The following is a 13,293-nucleotide window of genomic DNA, read 5'->3' on the forward strand; positions in this document are numbered from 1 at the left end:
TTTACAAGCCTATAGCATTGAGGGAAAGTGACTTTCGGTGTCTCTGCAGCACGGGTCGAACACACTGGGGGACCACAGGGGCATTCCTAACATTTCCTCTCTGCGGACTCATGCCTGTTTACATCACATCTGGTGCGGAGCCAGCGTCACTCCGGCAGTCCTCCCTAAAGAATGGCAGCGATAACTGACTGAACACAAAGTGTGCTGCGTTGGTGCCCATGTTGGCCAGGAATGGTTTAATACACATCATACAGTAGTAAAGACAGGCTGTGAACACTTAGTCACATCGCCAAAATCAATATCCAAAGCGGTTTTTAAAAAAAAAAAAAAAAAAAAAGGGGGGGGGGGGGGGGGGGGGCAATAAAACCTAAACAGCTGACATGAAGGGCATCAATGTAACAGAGCTCCGCTGACACCAAGTCAGGACAGAATTAGTGTCGAAAATAAAAGCAGAGTTAGAAGTAACAAGTTAGTATGAGGAACAACAGGTGTAAGAGTTCCACGTAATTGAAGAGTAATGAAAAATTCTGATACCACCTCCCCCATCCATACAGTGGTCTCCGGCGCTATAAACATTATTGCTGGGTGTTCTCTGCTCACCAAATGTGACGAGTGTAACAGCTGAGGACAGGCTGACAGATCCTTAGTCCACAAATAACACAATAAAGCACTCAACACACTGACCCCACCCCTCTACCCCCCCCCCACCAGTTAACACAGCAGCCCCAAAGGGTGGATTCCCTTCGAGGCCCACAGTCCCAGGTACCTGAGTGTCTCTGGACTGTGGCAAACTTTGGCAAGTGCGTCTTCAACAACAATTGGCTCCAATTTAAGATTGGTAAAGAGCCACAAGGTAAACCACAACCTTAACCATGTTATTTACGACAATGCTGGGTGTTTGTGTGACTCATGATGGAAGCAGAGGGCAGCTCAGCTGGGTGCGTTCTGTGACACTGATTCAGGGAGGCTGTAATAGTACAACTGACAGCTGTAATTGTCCAAGTACCACAATACAATAAGTTATTATTAATAATAACTATTATTAGCCATTATACTAGCTGACACTTTTCTCCAAGGTGGCTCATGTTAACTTTGTACACAGAGCTGTTAACTATCAATTTAGGGGAAGTACCATGCTCATGGGTACTACAGTAGGAGCTGTACCGTATCAACTGGAAAGTGAGAGCTAACCGCTACGCCACCTGCTGCTCTGAAGTTAAACACCGATGGCTTTCGTTCTGAAACGATCAAGGATCACGGTGTCACTTGACCTCAGGGAGGTCACTGGTGTCAAAGGTTTCAGAAGTCAAGAAGCAATCAGATATTTCAGATGATTTTGCTTCCCCTCTAAATCAATCATTCCATTTTAAGCCTTTTTTTTTTTTTTTTAAACACATTAAAACAGGCTGTTAAATTGTATGATTTGTTCAGTAAAACCCATTAAAAAACACCACCCTTTGGTGCTGTAAGACTAGGAAACAGTGACAGTACCAACGAGAGTTCTTCCCACACAGGCTGTGATGGGTGGCCCCGGGTTCCAGTGGTCCCCTACTGCGCCTGTCCACTGCTCAACAGTGGCTCCTTAAGCTTTTTCCAGGCTCTTGTAGTACTCCTTGAGCACAGCCCAGGCTTTGGGGGCCATGAAGCCCTCGGGGGGGTCCTGTCCTTCACGGGCCATCCGGCGCATCCGAGTCCCTGAGATGAAGTCAAAGTCCTCGTGACTGTGAAAGAAAAAGGAAAAAAAAAAAAAAAAAGAAAAAAAAAGGCAACAAAGTGATGTCCCGTGCAGCTAGCTGCAGATTCTTAACGTTCGTCGTTGATTGCTGCTGCTGTGTGTGGGCTGTCAGGTAAGACGCAGCGTTCTGAACACACACGTTTATTTACATCTTTTCATTTAGCAGATGCTTTCCTCCAAACACACACACACACACACACACACACACACACACACACACACACACACCCAAGAGCACACTTCCACCCTCGAGCGTGGTGCTGGGAGTCGAACACCCACCACCATTCATCACACACTGCCCAGAAGTCAGAGGGGACATAAGGATGACATTAGGAGGACTTGAATTCTCCCAGCTCAGGAGCCAGGGACTGGAAACATCACTCGGGTTGCGATACGTTTAACAAAACAAGCAGGGGACTGTTTGTCCACGTTTAGCCTCCACCCCAAGGCGGCGAGGCAGGCGCACGTCTGAACTGCGGCTCGTGCTGCTCAACACAAACCTTGTGTTACGGCCCTTTGTTTAAACACGATGGTTCGCACATAAACCGTGGACCAACATCTGACAAACAGCACTAATTGGCCTCCAACGTCCCAGTGCCGAAATTCCACCCGACAACACAGAGATCTAAAAAGTGTGCCCAACAATATGATTCCAAATAGAAGTTTGTCACAAAGAAACGGCATCACGCCCAGTTCCTTATGTTGCTGCTTTACAGCACATGAGCCAAATGCTTCAAGAATAAATGTTCCAGAAGCTAAAGAAGAGATTTAAATAAATAAATAAATACAAGAACGATAAAATACAGAGAATTCAACCAATACAATTTGACTGGAAAACAGGAGGAAGGTGGACAACATTGGTCTTACTTCTCTGGGTTGTAGAAGTCCATGGCCCGCTTTGCCTTGTTGTAGGCAGCAACCTTGAAGGGCACAATCTCCAGGCTAATGAGGCCTGGAGCCATGGTCAGAACCTTGGCACCGTGAGTGGGATCATATAGGTCCTTGCCCGTGTCCGGGTGGGGCATGCCAGCAGGGTCGCGGCCCACAATATAGAAGTTGGCACCAGCTACCATCCGAGCACGACAATGCCACTGGACCTAGGCATGAGAATCGGCCGCCATCAAAAGGTCCACGCATTTAAGTTAGGGGAAGGCACGTCTAATACAAGCTGTCAATCAGCAGCAGGTTGTCGGCTCCTACCTCTGTGGGTCCAGCATACATCATGGGCGAGGGGAAGATGGCCACCACGGTGGAGTGAGGCGGGAGCACTCCCTCTTCCAGCACAGCAGCGTGCTGCCGCATGCGCCAGGGCAGCGGCACATCGTCATCCTTGGTCCAGCCACCCAGCGGGTGCAGCAGCAGCACAGGGCGCCGATAGCCACGCTCCACCAGGCGCCGGTGGGTGTCCTGCATCAGCAGGGCGTGTCCATTGTGCACTGGGTTGCGCAGCTGAAAGGCAAAAACGGCATCTGTACGGAGAGAGAGCAAACGGCACTTTATACACGAGTATGGGAATACACGTGCACATGCGTGCTGGTCTGGCAATGAAACTTTATTTCTGGAAGCAACCACACCTGCGTTCATCTCCTTAAACTTCTGCTTCAGTTCCGCAGGTGTGAGCCGATACTGGTCCAGACCATCGTTCCAGTAGATCCGGTCCAACACCTGGAGGTCCCCTCCTGCCAGCCAATCCCCACTCTCCATCACTATCTAAACCAGGGAGGATTCAGTGATGAGAGGGTGGGGGAGGGGAATGAGTGAGCGAGAGCGGCGGTAACCAACCCGACTGCCATTTAATATAAATGAACTTTGGCTGAGGGTTTATATAAACTAATATAACACCGGATTTGCCCACAGGGGGCTCCAATACCAATGCAGTTCCTAACAAACAAATGTGTATATACAGTACAGTTGTTCTAACCATCATTCTTGCTCCCTTCTCTACCTCGGCTCCTGCGCTCCTACGCTCCGCGTGGGTGAAAATGACACAGACGCAGCGATTACACCACAGCTGTATAGTTTGCGTTCCGATGGCTGGAATGGCGCCTTGGTTCACCTGGCACCCGAAGGTGCTGCAGAGCCCGCGACCACCTGAGTGGAGCGCCGCCACCCGCACGTGGAAACAATTCCCTGATGTTTACTGCGAGTTCTCTGGAAGCACGGAGCGGCTGGGCATCAGGCAGCGCACAGCTGGGGCGTAAAGATCCCGTGCCAGGTGAAGAACTCTGCGAGGCGTCTTTGGGGGTGAAAATTGAAGCAAAACGCAGGCAAACGAAAGTGGCCCTACGGGAGAAGAGGATCCAGGGGAATGCCAGGGGGCATGTCCCACCAACCTTGATGTAGGGGTGCTCCTTGCAGGTGGTGCCCCATTGACGTGCACAGCGCTCCTCCTTGCGGTGCTCGTAGAACTCGGGGTTGCGGAGGATGGCCACCCTGTGGCTGCCGTACACAAGGGCAAAGGCTGTGCAGCCATCCAGCCGTTCCTTGTCCTCGCCAGACACGGGGAGCACTATGGGCACTGACAGGTTGATCACGCCACCTGGTGGTCACACACACACACACACACACACACACACACACACACACACACACACACACACACACACACACACACACACACACACCTTTTAAATTGCTGCCCAACTTGGGAAGAATAAGACTCATTTCACATTTGGGCCACTTGCTAAATCACAAAGTTCACTGTAAGGACAGACAACATTACAAAGAAAACAGCTGGAAGTGAACAAAAAATTCAACTTTGCATAAAACCAACCAGATGCAACTTACTGTAGAGCTTTTCATCTTTTTGCTGACACTAAAGTTCACAGTCACCCACTAAGTGTTGCACTATGTCAAATTTTGAGTTTCTGCAAACCAAGATATACCAGACAATGCCTCTTAATTCCTTAAAAATGAATTCTTATGCACTTCAGGATGTGATGGAAAAATGCACATGTAAGGAGCTGTTCCCCCCCCCCCCCAAAAAAAATACTGCAATCTAACTCAAATGGTGAAACCAGAACATTCCTGCTTAATACAGGGTGAAATCACATTCCAGTCAAACAAATTCATCAGGATTTTAAACACTTGAGAAGAGTAGGCCTCTGGTTGAGCGCTGGTGCCGTCTTGGCCAGAGCGCGCAGCCCCACACCTTGATTAAACCAGCATGGTGAGGCCTTTCCAATCCCATTTAAATGCTATCCAGACACCTCCCACCCCCATCCATTTTTATCAGAGTTACAGACAGCTGGTTTCCATAAGATACAAATTTGGACCAAAACTTTCTGCACTCTGCGCCTTTGCCAAAAACTAAATTAAAGGACGGGGGGGGATTAAAAATCTGAGAAGTAAAAATGCTGCAATTTATAAATCTCAACTTGTTCAGTTTAGCATTTGTCTTATAAGCATAACATGGATGACACATCTTGACAGCAAATATGTTTGAGATATGTCATTAATAGTTGGGAAAAGTCATTACAGATAATCGTAATTAAGAAAGGGTTGTGTTTCAGAGTTGAGTTACTCTGGCATGTTAGTCCAGTTCCTCTCTGGAGGCTGGACAACTGCATGGTTTTTGAATTATGCCAATTTCAAACAGGCCAGACATTGGCATTTGAAACGAGTAACATAAAAAAGCAATATCAATATTCAGATCTTATTTAAGATCTGTTAAGGGCCAGCTGTTTGTGTTTTCACCCTCCAAAGCTGTTCCACACCATGCAAAAGATTAAACTCCACTACTACTCTGAAAAAGACTCAAAACATCTTGGCGAGCGTCTCATTTTCTCCCCAAGAAGGCGGTAAACTAACTAAAACACAATCTTATATATCAGATTATCGTAGTGATCCACTCTAAACTGTACCTCATAATTTTAATCTGCTTGGCTGTAATTATAATTATCTCTTTCCGTACGAACCTGTGTCTCAGCTTTCCTTGTTTTGACAGGGCTCATGGCGTCCTCTAGTGGCACTTTACCAATACAAAAATTGTGAAAATCATTTTATTGATTTCACCTGCTGTCTCTTCCTCTAGTCCAAGGTCAAGCATTTAACACATCGCTGCTAATAAAATTACTGAAGCACATGTGCACTTATTCAAAAGTATCTGCTATTCTTAGAGCCCCTGTGAATTCACCAAAATAGCTAGACCATGAATGAGGCTCTTACCATCCAATAGGCAATCGAAGTGGAGAGACTGCAGGTACTCCCTCTCCCTCATGAAGCCGTTGAGGGGCGTAGCCCAGCCTTCGGCCAGAACCTGCACCCACTGCATGTCAACCTGAAGAGCACAGAATAGTACGGACGCACAGCTTCAGCCAACAAGTTCACCGTTACAATGCTTAAAATTTTCCGTATTCACTCGTGCTTTACCTTTCACTTTTGCCTAAAGGCAGTCACAATTTGTTCTGTTCACATACAGTAGCTAGGTGTTTTACTGGCGCAATCCTAGTTAAGTATCTCGCTTAAGCTGCAGCAGGAGACGTCCCCAGCTTTGAACCGGCTATCTTTGGACTAACTAGTCTGTGTCTCTAACCACCTCTAACCTTGCTGATTTCCACTGCTGGCAGCGTTTCTGCATCCGCCTTGGCCAGGTCCAGCTTGTTCTCCGGAACGTACAGCTCTTTCACTTCATATGATGCATCCACTGGCACAATGTCCTAGTAAAGAACATCAGTGATGTCATCGATGGCACATAATCATAACAGGGAATGGAACAACAGAGCTAATGTTTGTTAAATTTCACAATTGCCCAACGTACCAAATGCAAGTAACATTTTCATCTTGGATTTTTATTAAGCTTCACTTTTAGTAAAGCAACAAACACCACACAAACAAAACTGTTTTATGGTCATTTCAGGAGGTAACGGAAAGACGTCACGATAACTCGTATGTATAATTTATCCAAGTCGTCTGCTAAATTTTACTGAGCCTTATTTGGACAAACTTTAAGCAGTAACACAGGTCCACATAGTGGCCAGTATATCATTATTTATTCCTTACATAATGAAATCTGGTTTTATGTCCAATATTATTAATGATAATTAAATTTAATTGGCAGTTCTCAAGAGTAGCTCAATCCATCAGCAAAAAGTAGTAATGAAGAGCAAAAATACAAAGAGAAAAAGAAGAGCAAATGAATAAAGAGATAAAGTTGGATGCTCAACACAGTAAAACAGACAGCATTTTTGCTTGGTGTTCTGATATGAATCAAAATTACCATGGGGTGAGGGGGGGGGGGGAACCTCTGCAAAAACATGATGCAACCAAGGGCATTTCTAATAAGAACACTGTACCATATTTTCCTCACCCTCTCTTGCAGGAGATCTATGAGCTGCTGTATGCACTCGTTCACGCTACAGGAGTCCGTCTTCAAAACCAGCTCCGGAGCCTCAGGCTTCTCGTACTCAGAGTCGATCCCAGTGAAACCTACAAGGCACAACGGGAGTCAGTGGTGTAGACCCCTGAGAGTGACCCACTGACTGCTCCTTGGGCCACCACATCACCCAACACACTTCAACAGCAACACAACACTCAGCGTTTCCACACCACCAGAGGCTACACAGGCTGTGCAGCACAGTCTTGGTAAATATACACTCATATTGATAAATCTACACACACACACACACACACACACCCCCCACAAAGCTTTGTCTCTGCTTCTGACCCACAACTTACAAACACATTTGACACAGTTCTGCAAAGCAAGAGACGCTAGCAAAGGACACACAGACCATATCTACAACACCAGATGAGAGGAGCAGAGTAACAAAACAAGAACAACTTCCTGTGGAAAACCAACATCCTTTTCTAAAGTTTCTGCACCTTTCAGTCACTTTTGAAAATATACTTGGACTTCCTGTGCACTCAGTTCTTCTGAAGAAATGGAGGTGACGATTAATAAACTCAAAGCTTGTCTGAAAACATCTACAGGTGGTCCCTGATTTACAATGGGGTTATGTTCCCCAAAACCCATCATAAATCAAAAATATTTAAGTTGAAAATGCATTTAATACACGCCTCTGCATAACAGAGAGAGATGCGGATTACTGTCGCTGCCCAGCATCACGAGAGATTATAGCTCCACGTATCACCAATCCGGGAGAATAATGAAAAGTCAAAGTACACTTTCTACTGAATGTCTATTGACAGCTCACAATCATAAAGTTGAAACAATTTAAGTCGAACCATCGTAAATCGGGGACCACCTGTATTTACATTACTCCACTTAGCACACACTTTTCTCAAAAGTGATTTCCAATGAACACTATGTAGTGTTATCAGCCCACACACACCTTACTCACCAAGGTGACTTACACTACTAGATACACTACTTACAATGGGTCACTCATCCATATATCAGTGGAACACACTCTCTCTGTCACTCACTCCCTATGGGTGGCTTAGAGTCACAGTTCACCTGAACAGCATGTCTTTGGATTGCGGAAGGAAACCAACACAGACACAAAGAGGACATGCAAACTCCACACAGCCTAAGTGAGTACTGAACCCACATCCTTCCGCAACACCCAAGCACTGTGAGACAGCAACGCTACTCACTGTGTCATCATACTGCCCCACATTTGCCAGATCTTGTAACAGTTACATAAAACTGCATTACACCATCTGTCACGATCATATCTGTTTCCTAGACTCAATTCTACATGCAGCTGCTCCTGTAACATGCTCCAGCAAAAACTACTCCTGTGTTAGAAGAACCTGAGTGTACTTCAACAATACCGTGTGCGTGTTAAGCTCTATGTGCTGTGAAACGCAACGGAGTTTTCTTGTTGTACGTAAACGAATAAATGTAAACATAACGGATGCCTTTATTGTTGAAATATGGAACAGCGTCAGCGGTTCCTCAAATTTATCACCTCTGATTTCACCAGCTCTGGCTCGTTTGTAGAGTCCTTTCACGTCTCTCTGCTCACACACGTGCAGCGGCGCGTCCACGAACACCTCGAAAAAAGGCAGGCCGGCTGCTTCGTGGATCTTCCTGGCATTCAAACGGTCCTGGTGGGAGAGGAGACGTTCATGGCATCAAGATCAGGCAGAGAGAGAACATGTGTACAAAAAAAAAGATGCAAAATCTGTCCTCCAACACCAGACACTGTCAAAACACTCTGGAGGTCAGATATTATAGGAGAGGAGGGAGGTGGGGAGCGAGTGTTTCTGCAGGCTCACCCGGCTGTAGGGGGAGATGAAGCTGGCGATGCAAACGAGCCCGGCATCGGCGAACAGGCGCGCCACTTCAGCGATGCGCCGGATGTTCTCCTCGCGATCCTCTGGGCTGAAGCCCAGGTTCTTGTTGAGACCTTGTCGGATGTTGTCCCCGTCCAGGGTGTAGCAGGGGATACCGTGACACACCAAGTACTCCTCCATAGCCATGCTAACAGTGGTTTTCCCCGCCCCCGACAAGCCTGACAAAGAACGGAGCGGCACGGGTGTTAAGCTGCTCGATGCCAACATAACCCATGTTTTTTTTTTTCCCCCCTTTCTTTAAAACTCATTCTCCCAGTAAACGATTCTTCTACACTTCCACGTCACATACCCGTCAGCCAAACCGTGCATCCACGGAATCCGCCTCTCGTCCCGACCACCTGACCACGCTTGTTCCGGCTCACATGGTGGGCCTGGTACGTCACATTAGTCGCCCGCTGCATTCCCTTTTATTGGAAAAGAAAAATTCTTTTAAAGCAAGACTTGAAAAAAACATACATAAAACTCTAAAAGGATTCAAACTCTGAAAATACCAGTTAAACCGAAGAGGGAAAAAAAAAAAAAATCCCATTTCGGCCTGGAGGTGAAGTTCTTATAACATGGGCACTAGGGGTCGCACTGGTTAAAGACTAAAAGGTGTAACCTAAGGCTGCTGCTGGTTCGAAACTCACTGCTCATCAACATCATACTTCCCACTCAATGAGATAAACAGGCATAAAGGCTCTTTAAAGACTTTTAAACAGTTTAACTTTAGGCTGAGCTGTAAGCGTGAGGCGCCGCATTCATTGACGGACGTGTCTGTTGTTGCTAGCGCCGGTAGACAGTAGCTAAACAACTCACCCAATTCTCACAGGCGTTAGTCCGTTTCTGCTTCTTGTGTGAGTTTCCCGAAGTCTCCATGATAATTTACTATGAAAACGGCTGAACTATGGCTCCTTTTTAACGGCAACTTTCCGAGCAAACCGTTAACCGGTGCGGGAACTGCCTCCCGAGCGGATGGCGTTTGCTACGGGGAGCTAAAAACGGAACCGCGTAGGACGTTGCGGAAGTTGCCTCCGCTCTGATGTACACGTAGGCGGAAGTTGTTTTTTTTTTTTTTTTTAAATATATTTTGCGTAGCGGGAGAAGAAGCTTAGTTTTCGTCTCATTTCTCCTTTACTTTTAAGTGTGTTTTGCTTGGATTTCACAAATGTGACAGACATGGTAATAGTCACCATATAATTAACCTTATTTTTTATACTATACTGTGGCGCGCAGCGCTTGGATGGGGCGAAGAAGGACGCAGAGACACAGACTGAGGCAGCCACCAGCCCGCAGCCGCAGCGTTCCATTCATCACGAACGATTTATTAGGACACCGGCACACAGGGAAATAATGCTCTCGGTCCGAGGACTCCGTTTCCTCCAAGACCTGCGCATCTAGCCAGCCTTCCCAACCTGCTTAGCGTCCGCAGGCTCTCTCTTCTTTTTCTCCCGGCAGACGCAATCGCCGCCGTTATATTCCCCGTACGTCACCAAAACCAATCAACAATAAACACATTACAATATCGTTACAATACTACATAAGTGTAAAGTAGTAAAAGTGTAAGTTAGTAATTTACAGGGTGGCGCACAGCGCCAGCCTGGTAGAGAGACCCCCGCTGGTTCGATCCCCGCTACCGTCTGTGTGGCGTTTGCATGTTCTCCCCATCGTCTGGGTGCTCTGGTTTCCTCCCACACTCCAACGACATGCTGTTCAGGTTCCCCCCTAGTGTGTCAGTGACAGAAAGTGTGTTCCATGGATGTATGGATAAGTGACCCAGTGTAAGTCACCGCAGAGTAAGGTGTGTGGGCAGATAACACTACATAGACTTCATTGGAAATTGCTTTGGAAAAAAGTGTCTGATAAATAAAAAAAGGTAGTAGCTCAAGGCCTTTCTTTCCCCTGTTTATAAAGAAATTAAACATGACAAGAGCATTAATGATTAATGATTTCTAAAAACCCCAAAGCTGAGTGAACTGTGTTTCTATTGACGTCTTACTAACTTTTTCTTTATGTCTGTGTGTATTTATTATAAATCAATAATTTGTCTTCTCTTTGTATATTCCCACTGGCATTGTTGTTTGTCGTAATATTTGGACGTGGCTACTCGTTTGTTTATGATCCTAGCTTCTGTAATTGCTGATTTTTGTCAATAAAGTTTATTCAAACAAAAAGTATCGTAACAGGACTCGCGCAACTGACGTAAAAATGTGGTTTGAAGAAGTTGCGAGTGGAATGTGTGTCACGTATCAAATTAATACTAACAAATTAAGAATTTAAGGAAATCGGAAAATTAGTATGCTTACATTTATCTATTATGTGTGTATCGCTCAGCGTTTGTTGGAGTACTTGTGAAGTTGTGTATTAATAATCGATGAATGATAAACAGACATCGTCATCGTCCATCTCAATCCCTCAGTTTAGGTTACAGCATTATTTAATACAAACTCGATCACACACACACACACACACTTTCAGAACCGCTTGTCCCATACGGGGTCACGGGGAACCGGAGCCTACCCGGCAACACAGGGCGTAGGGCCAGAGGGGGAGGGGACATACCCAGGACGGGACGCCAGTCCATCACAAGGCACCCCAAGCGGGACTCGAACCCCAGACCCACCGGAGAGCAGGACTGCGGTCCAACCCACTGCGCCACCGCACCCCCTTCCCAAACTCGATCAATTATTCCATTTATACTACATTTATTTTTAAAATTATGGCGTGAAAAACCTGAGTATGCCTAATGGTTTTTTAATGCTAAATTTTGACTTGAAGGTGTTTTAAAATATATCTATCTGATGCTCATTATTATTATTATATACCTAATTTATATATGATATAGTTTTATTTAATCACCCTCAACATTAATATCATATTTGTGTTTGAGCATCTAATTAGATCAAAGGAGCCTTTTATTCGATGTAATCGTGGGTGTAACTTCTGTAAACACTGATTAAATGTTGGCAATTAAATGTTATATGTAAACCACCTTTCATGTGGCCCATGATGGAGGACAGTCCTCGGTGGAGACGGATCTGGGGGCTGGGTAACCACATCCTGATATAGATCAGAGAGCTGTGTCTTAGAAAACACCCATTTCCACATCAAATGCACGACTAGTTCATGTTGAGCCTTTTATTGCTTGTGCAGACAGTGCATTTATGAACAGAAAATACTGGTTGTGATACGAAGCTGCACTATCTCTTTAATTGTCTCCTGTTTGTATGAGTCATTATTGCCTTTTTTTCTTTGCGGGGCTCTTTAACATCTGTGTGCCCTCTGCGTGCCCCCTATAATACATACGCAAGGGCACGAAGGAAGTAACCCATCACCCATGAGCTTGGTTTCACCGCAGGCCTTCTTTGTGGACTAAGTGGTAACCGAGGGCAACTGTAAACAAAGCGCAAGCCAGAAGCCTTCTGTGCAACATCATACATCAGTTTCTGAAGGTGTTTCAGAAATGTTTTGTTATTAGACTTGTGTCTTTCTAGCATTAGTTGGTTATTTATATTGTCAGGACCCTCTGCAATATTTTGTCTGAGACGTATGTGCCTCTCATGCACAATTTCAGTGCCTCCTTGTTTATTATTTTCCAGTCCTTGAGTATCAGAAATTGTCTGCTTTCTTGTTCCAGCCCTCATTAATGAATCAATTATGCTACGTTTCAAGACCCGTTGTGCCAAAAGCGGTGCGGTTTTGTTGCGAAGCACAGACCATCAGGTTATTTGCGATGATTCGCAGACGTAGGATTACCGTCCTGCAAAAGGAGGACATCGATTGCAGCGTTTGCTCTTGATGACACCTCTTGGAAGTCCACCTCTGGATGAGGGCCACAGTGTACTATGAGATGTGAGGAGGGCGAAGGGGTGCGAGGAGCACGACAAAGGGGGCGATGAAGAGAGCATGAGGTGGAGTTTGATGAAGAGTGAGAGTAAGAAGAGGACTGATGAGGGTGGTATGGTGGGTGTCACAGTGAGTAGCGCTGCTGTCTCATAGCACCTGGGTGGTGCGAGAAGACGTGGGTTCGAGGGTCTGTGTGGAGTCTACGTGTTCTCCCCATGTCTGTGCGGGTTTCCTCTCGGTGCTCTGGTTTCCTCCCACACTCCAGAGACATGCTTTTCAGGTTCACCCATAGTGTGCGAGTAACAGAGAGAGTGTGTTCCACTGATGTATGGATGAGTGACCCAGTGTAAGTAGTGTATCTAGCAGTGTAAGTCACCGTGGAGAATAGGTGTGTGGGCTGATAACACTACATAGAGTTCATTGGACAAAAGCATCTGATAAATGTAAATGATGAGGAATTTAGGAATTAC

The 13,293-nt window shown here is 45.9% G+C and overlaps 1 protein-coding gene across 1 annotated transcript; it reads right to left on the minus strand.

The window, feature by feature from the left end:
- Positions 1-322: 322 nt before the first annotated feature.
- On the minus strand, positions 323-10,004 carry papss1 (3'-phosphoadenosine 5'-phosphosulfate synthase 1). The gene is made up of 12 exons (XM_018736029.2): positions 9,797-10,004; positions 9,288-9,402; positions 8,921-9,156; positions 8,611-8,749; positions 7,044-7,162; positions 6,280-6,393; positions 5,903-6,014; positions 4,069-4,274; positions 3,310-3,445; positions 2,936-3,204; positions 2,603-2,832; positions 323-1,721 (listed from the first exon to the last, which is right to left on the minus strand). The coding sequence occupies exons 1-12, from the start codon at positions 9,854-9,856 to the stop codon at positions 1,583-1,585; spliced, it is 1,875 nt and encodes a 624-aa protein (XP_018591545.2). The 5' UTR covers positions 9,857-10,004; the 3' UTR covers positions 323-1,582.
- Positions 10,005-13,293: the final 3,289 nt, after the last annotated feature.

The sequence above is a fragment of the Scleropages formosus genome, chromosome 16, assembly GCF_900964775.1.
Source record: "Scleropages formosus chromosome 16, fSclFor1.1, whole genome shotgun sequence".
Classification (NCBI taxonomy): Eukaryota; Metazoa; Chordata; class Actinopteri; order Osteoglossiformes; family Osteoglossidae; genus Scleropages; species Scleropages formosus.

What these genes read in the sequence shown, in the direction of transcription:
- papss1 (XM_018736029.2), bottom strand. Translation starts at nt 9,856, where the DNA reads ATGGAGACTTCGGGAAACTCACACAAGAAGCAGAAACGGACTAACGCC. An exon ending in TCATCTCCCCCTACAGCCGG is followed by an intron (nt 8,750 to 8,920) that starts GTGAGCCTGCAG and finishes CTCTCCCACCAG; the next exon opens with GACCGTTTGAATGCCAGGAA. An exon ending in GTTTAAGGAGATGAACGCAG is followed by an intron (nt 3,205 to 3,309) that starts GTGTGGTTGCTT and finishes CTCTCCGTACAG; the next exon opens with ATGCCGTTTTTGCCTTTCAG.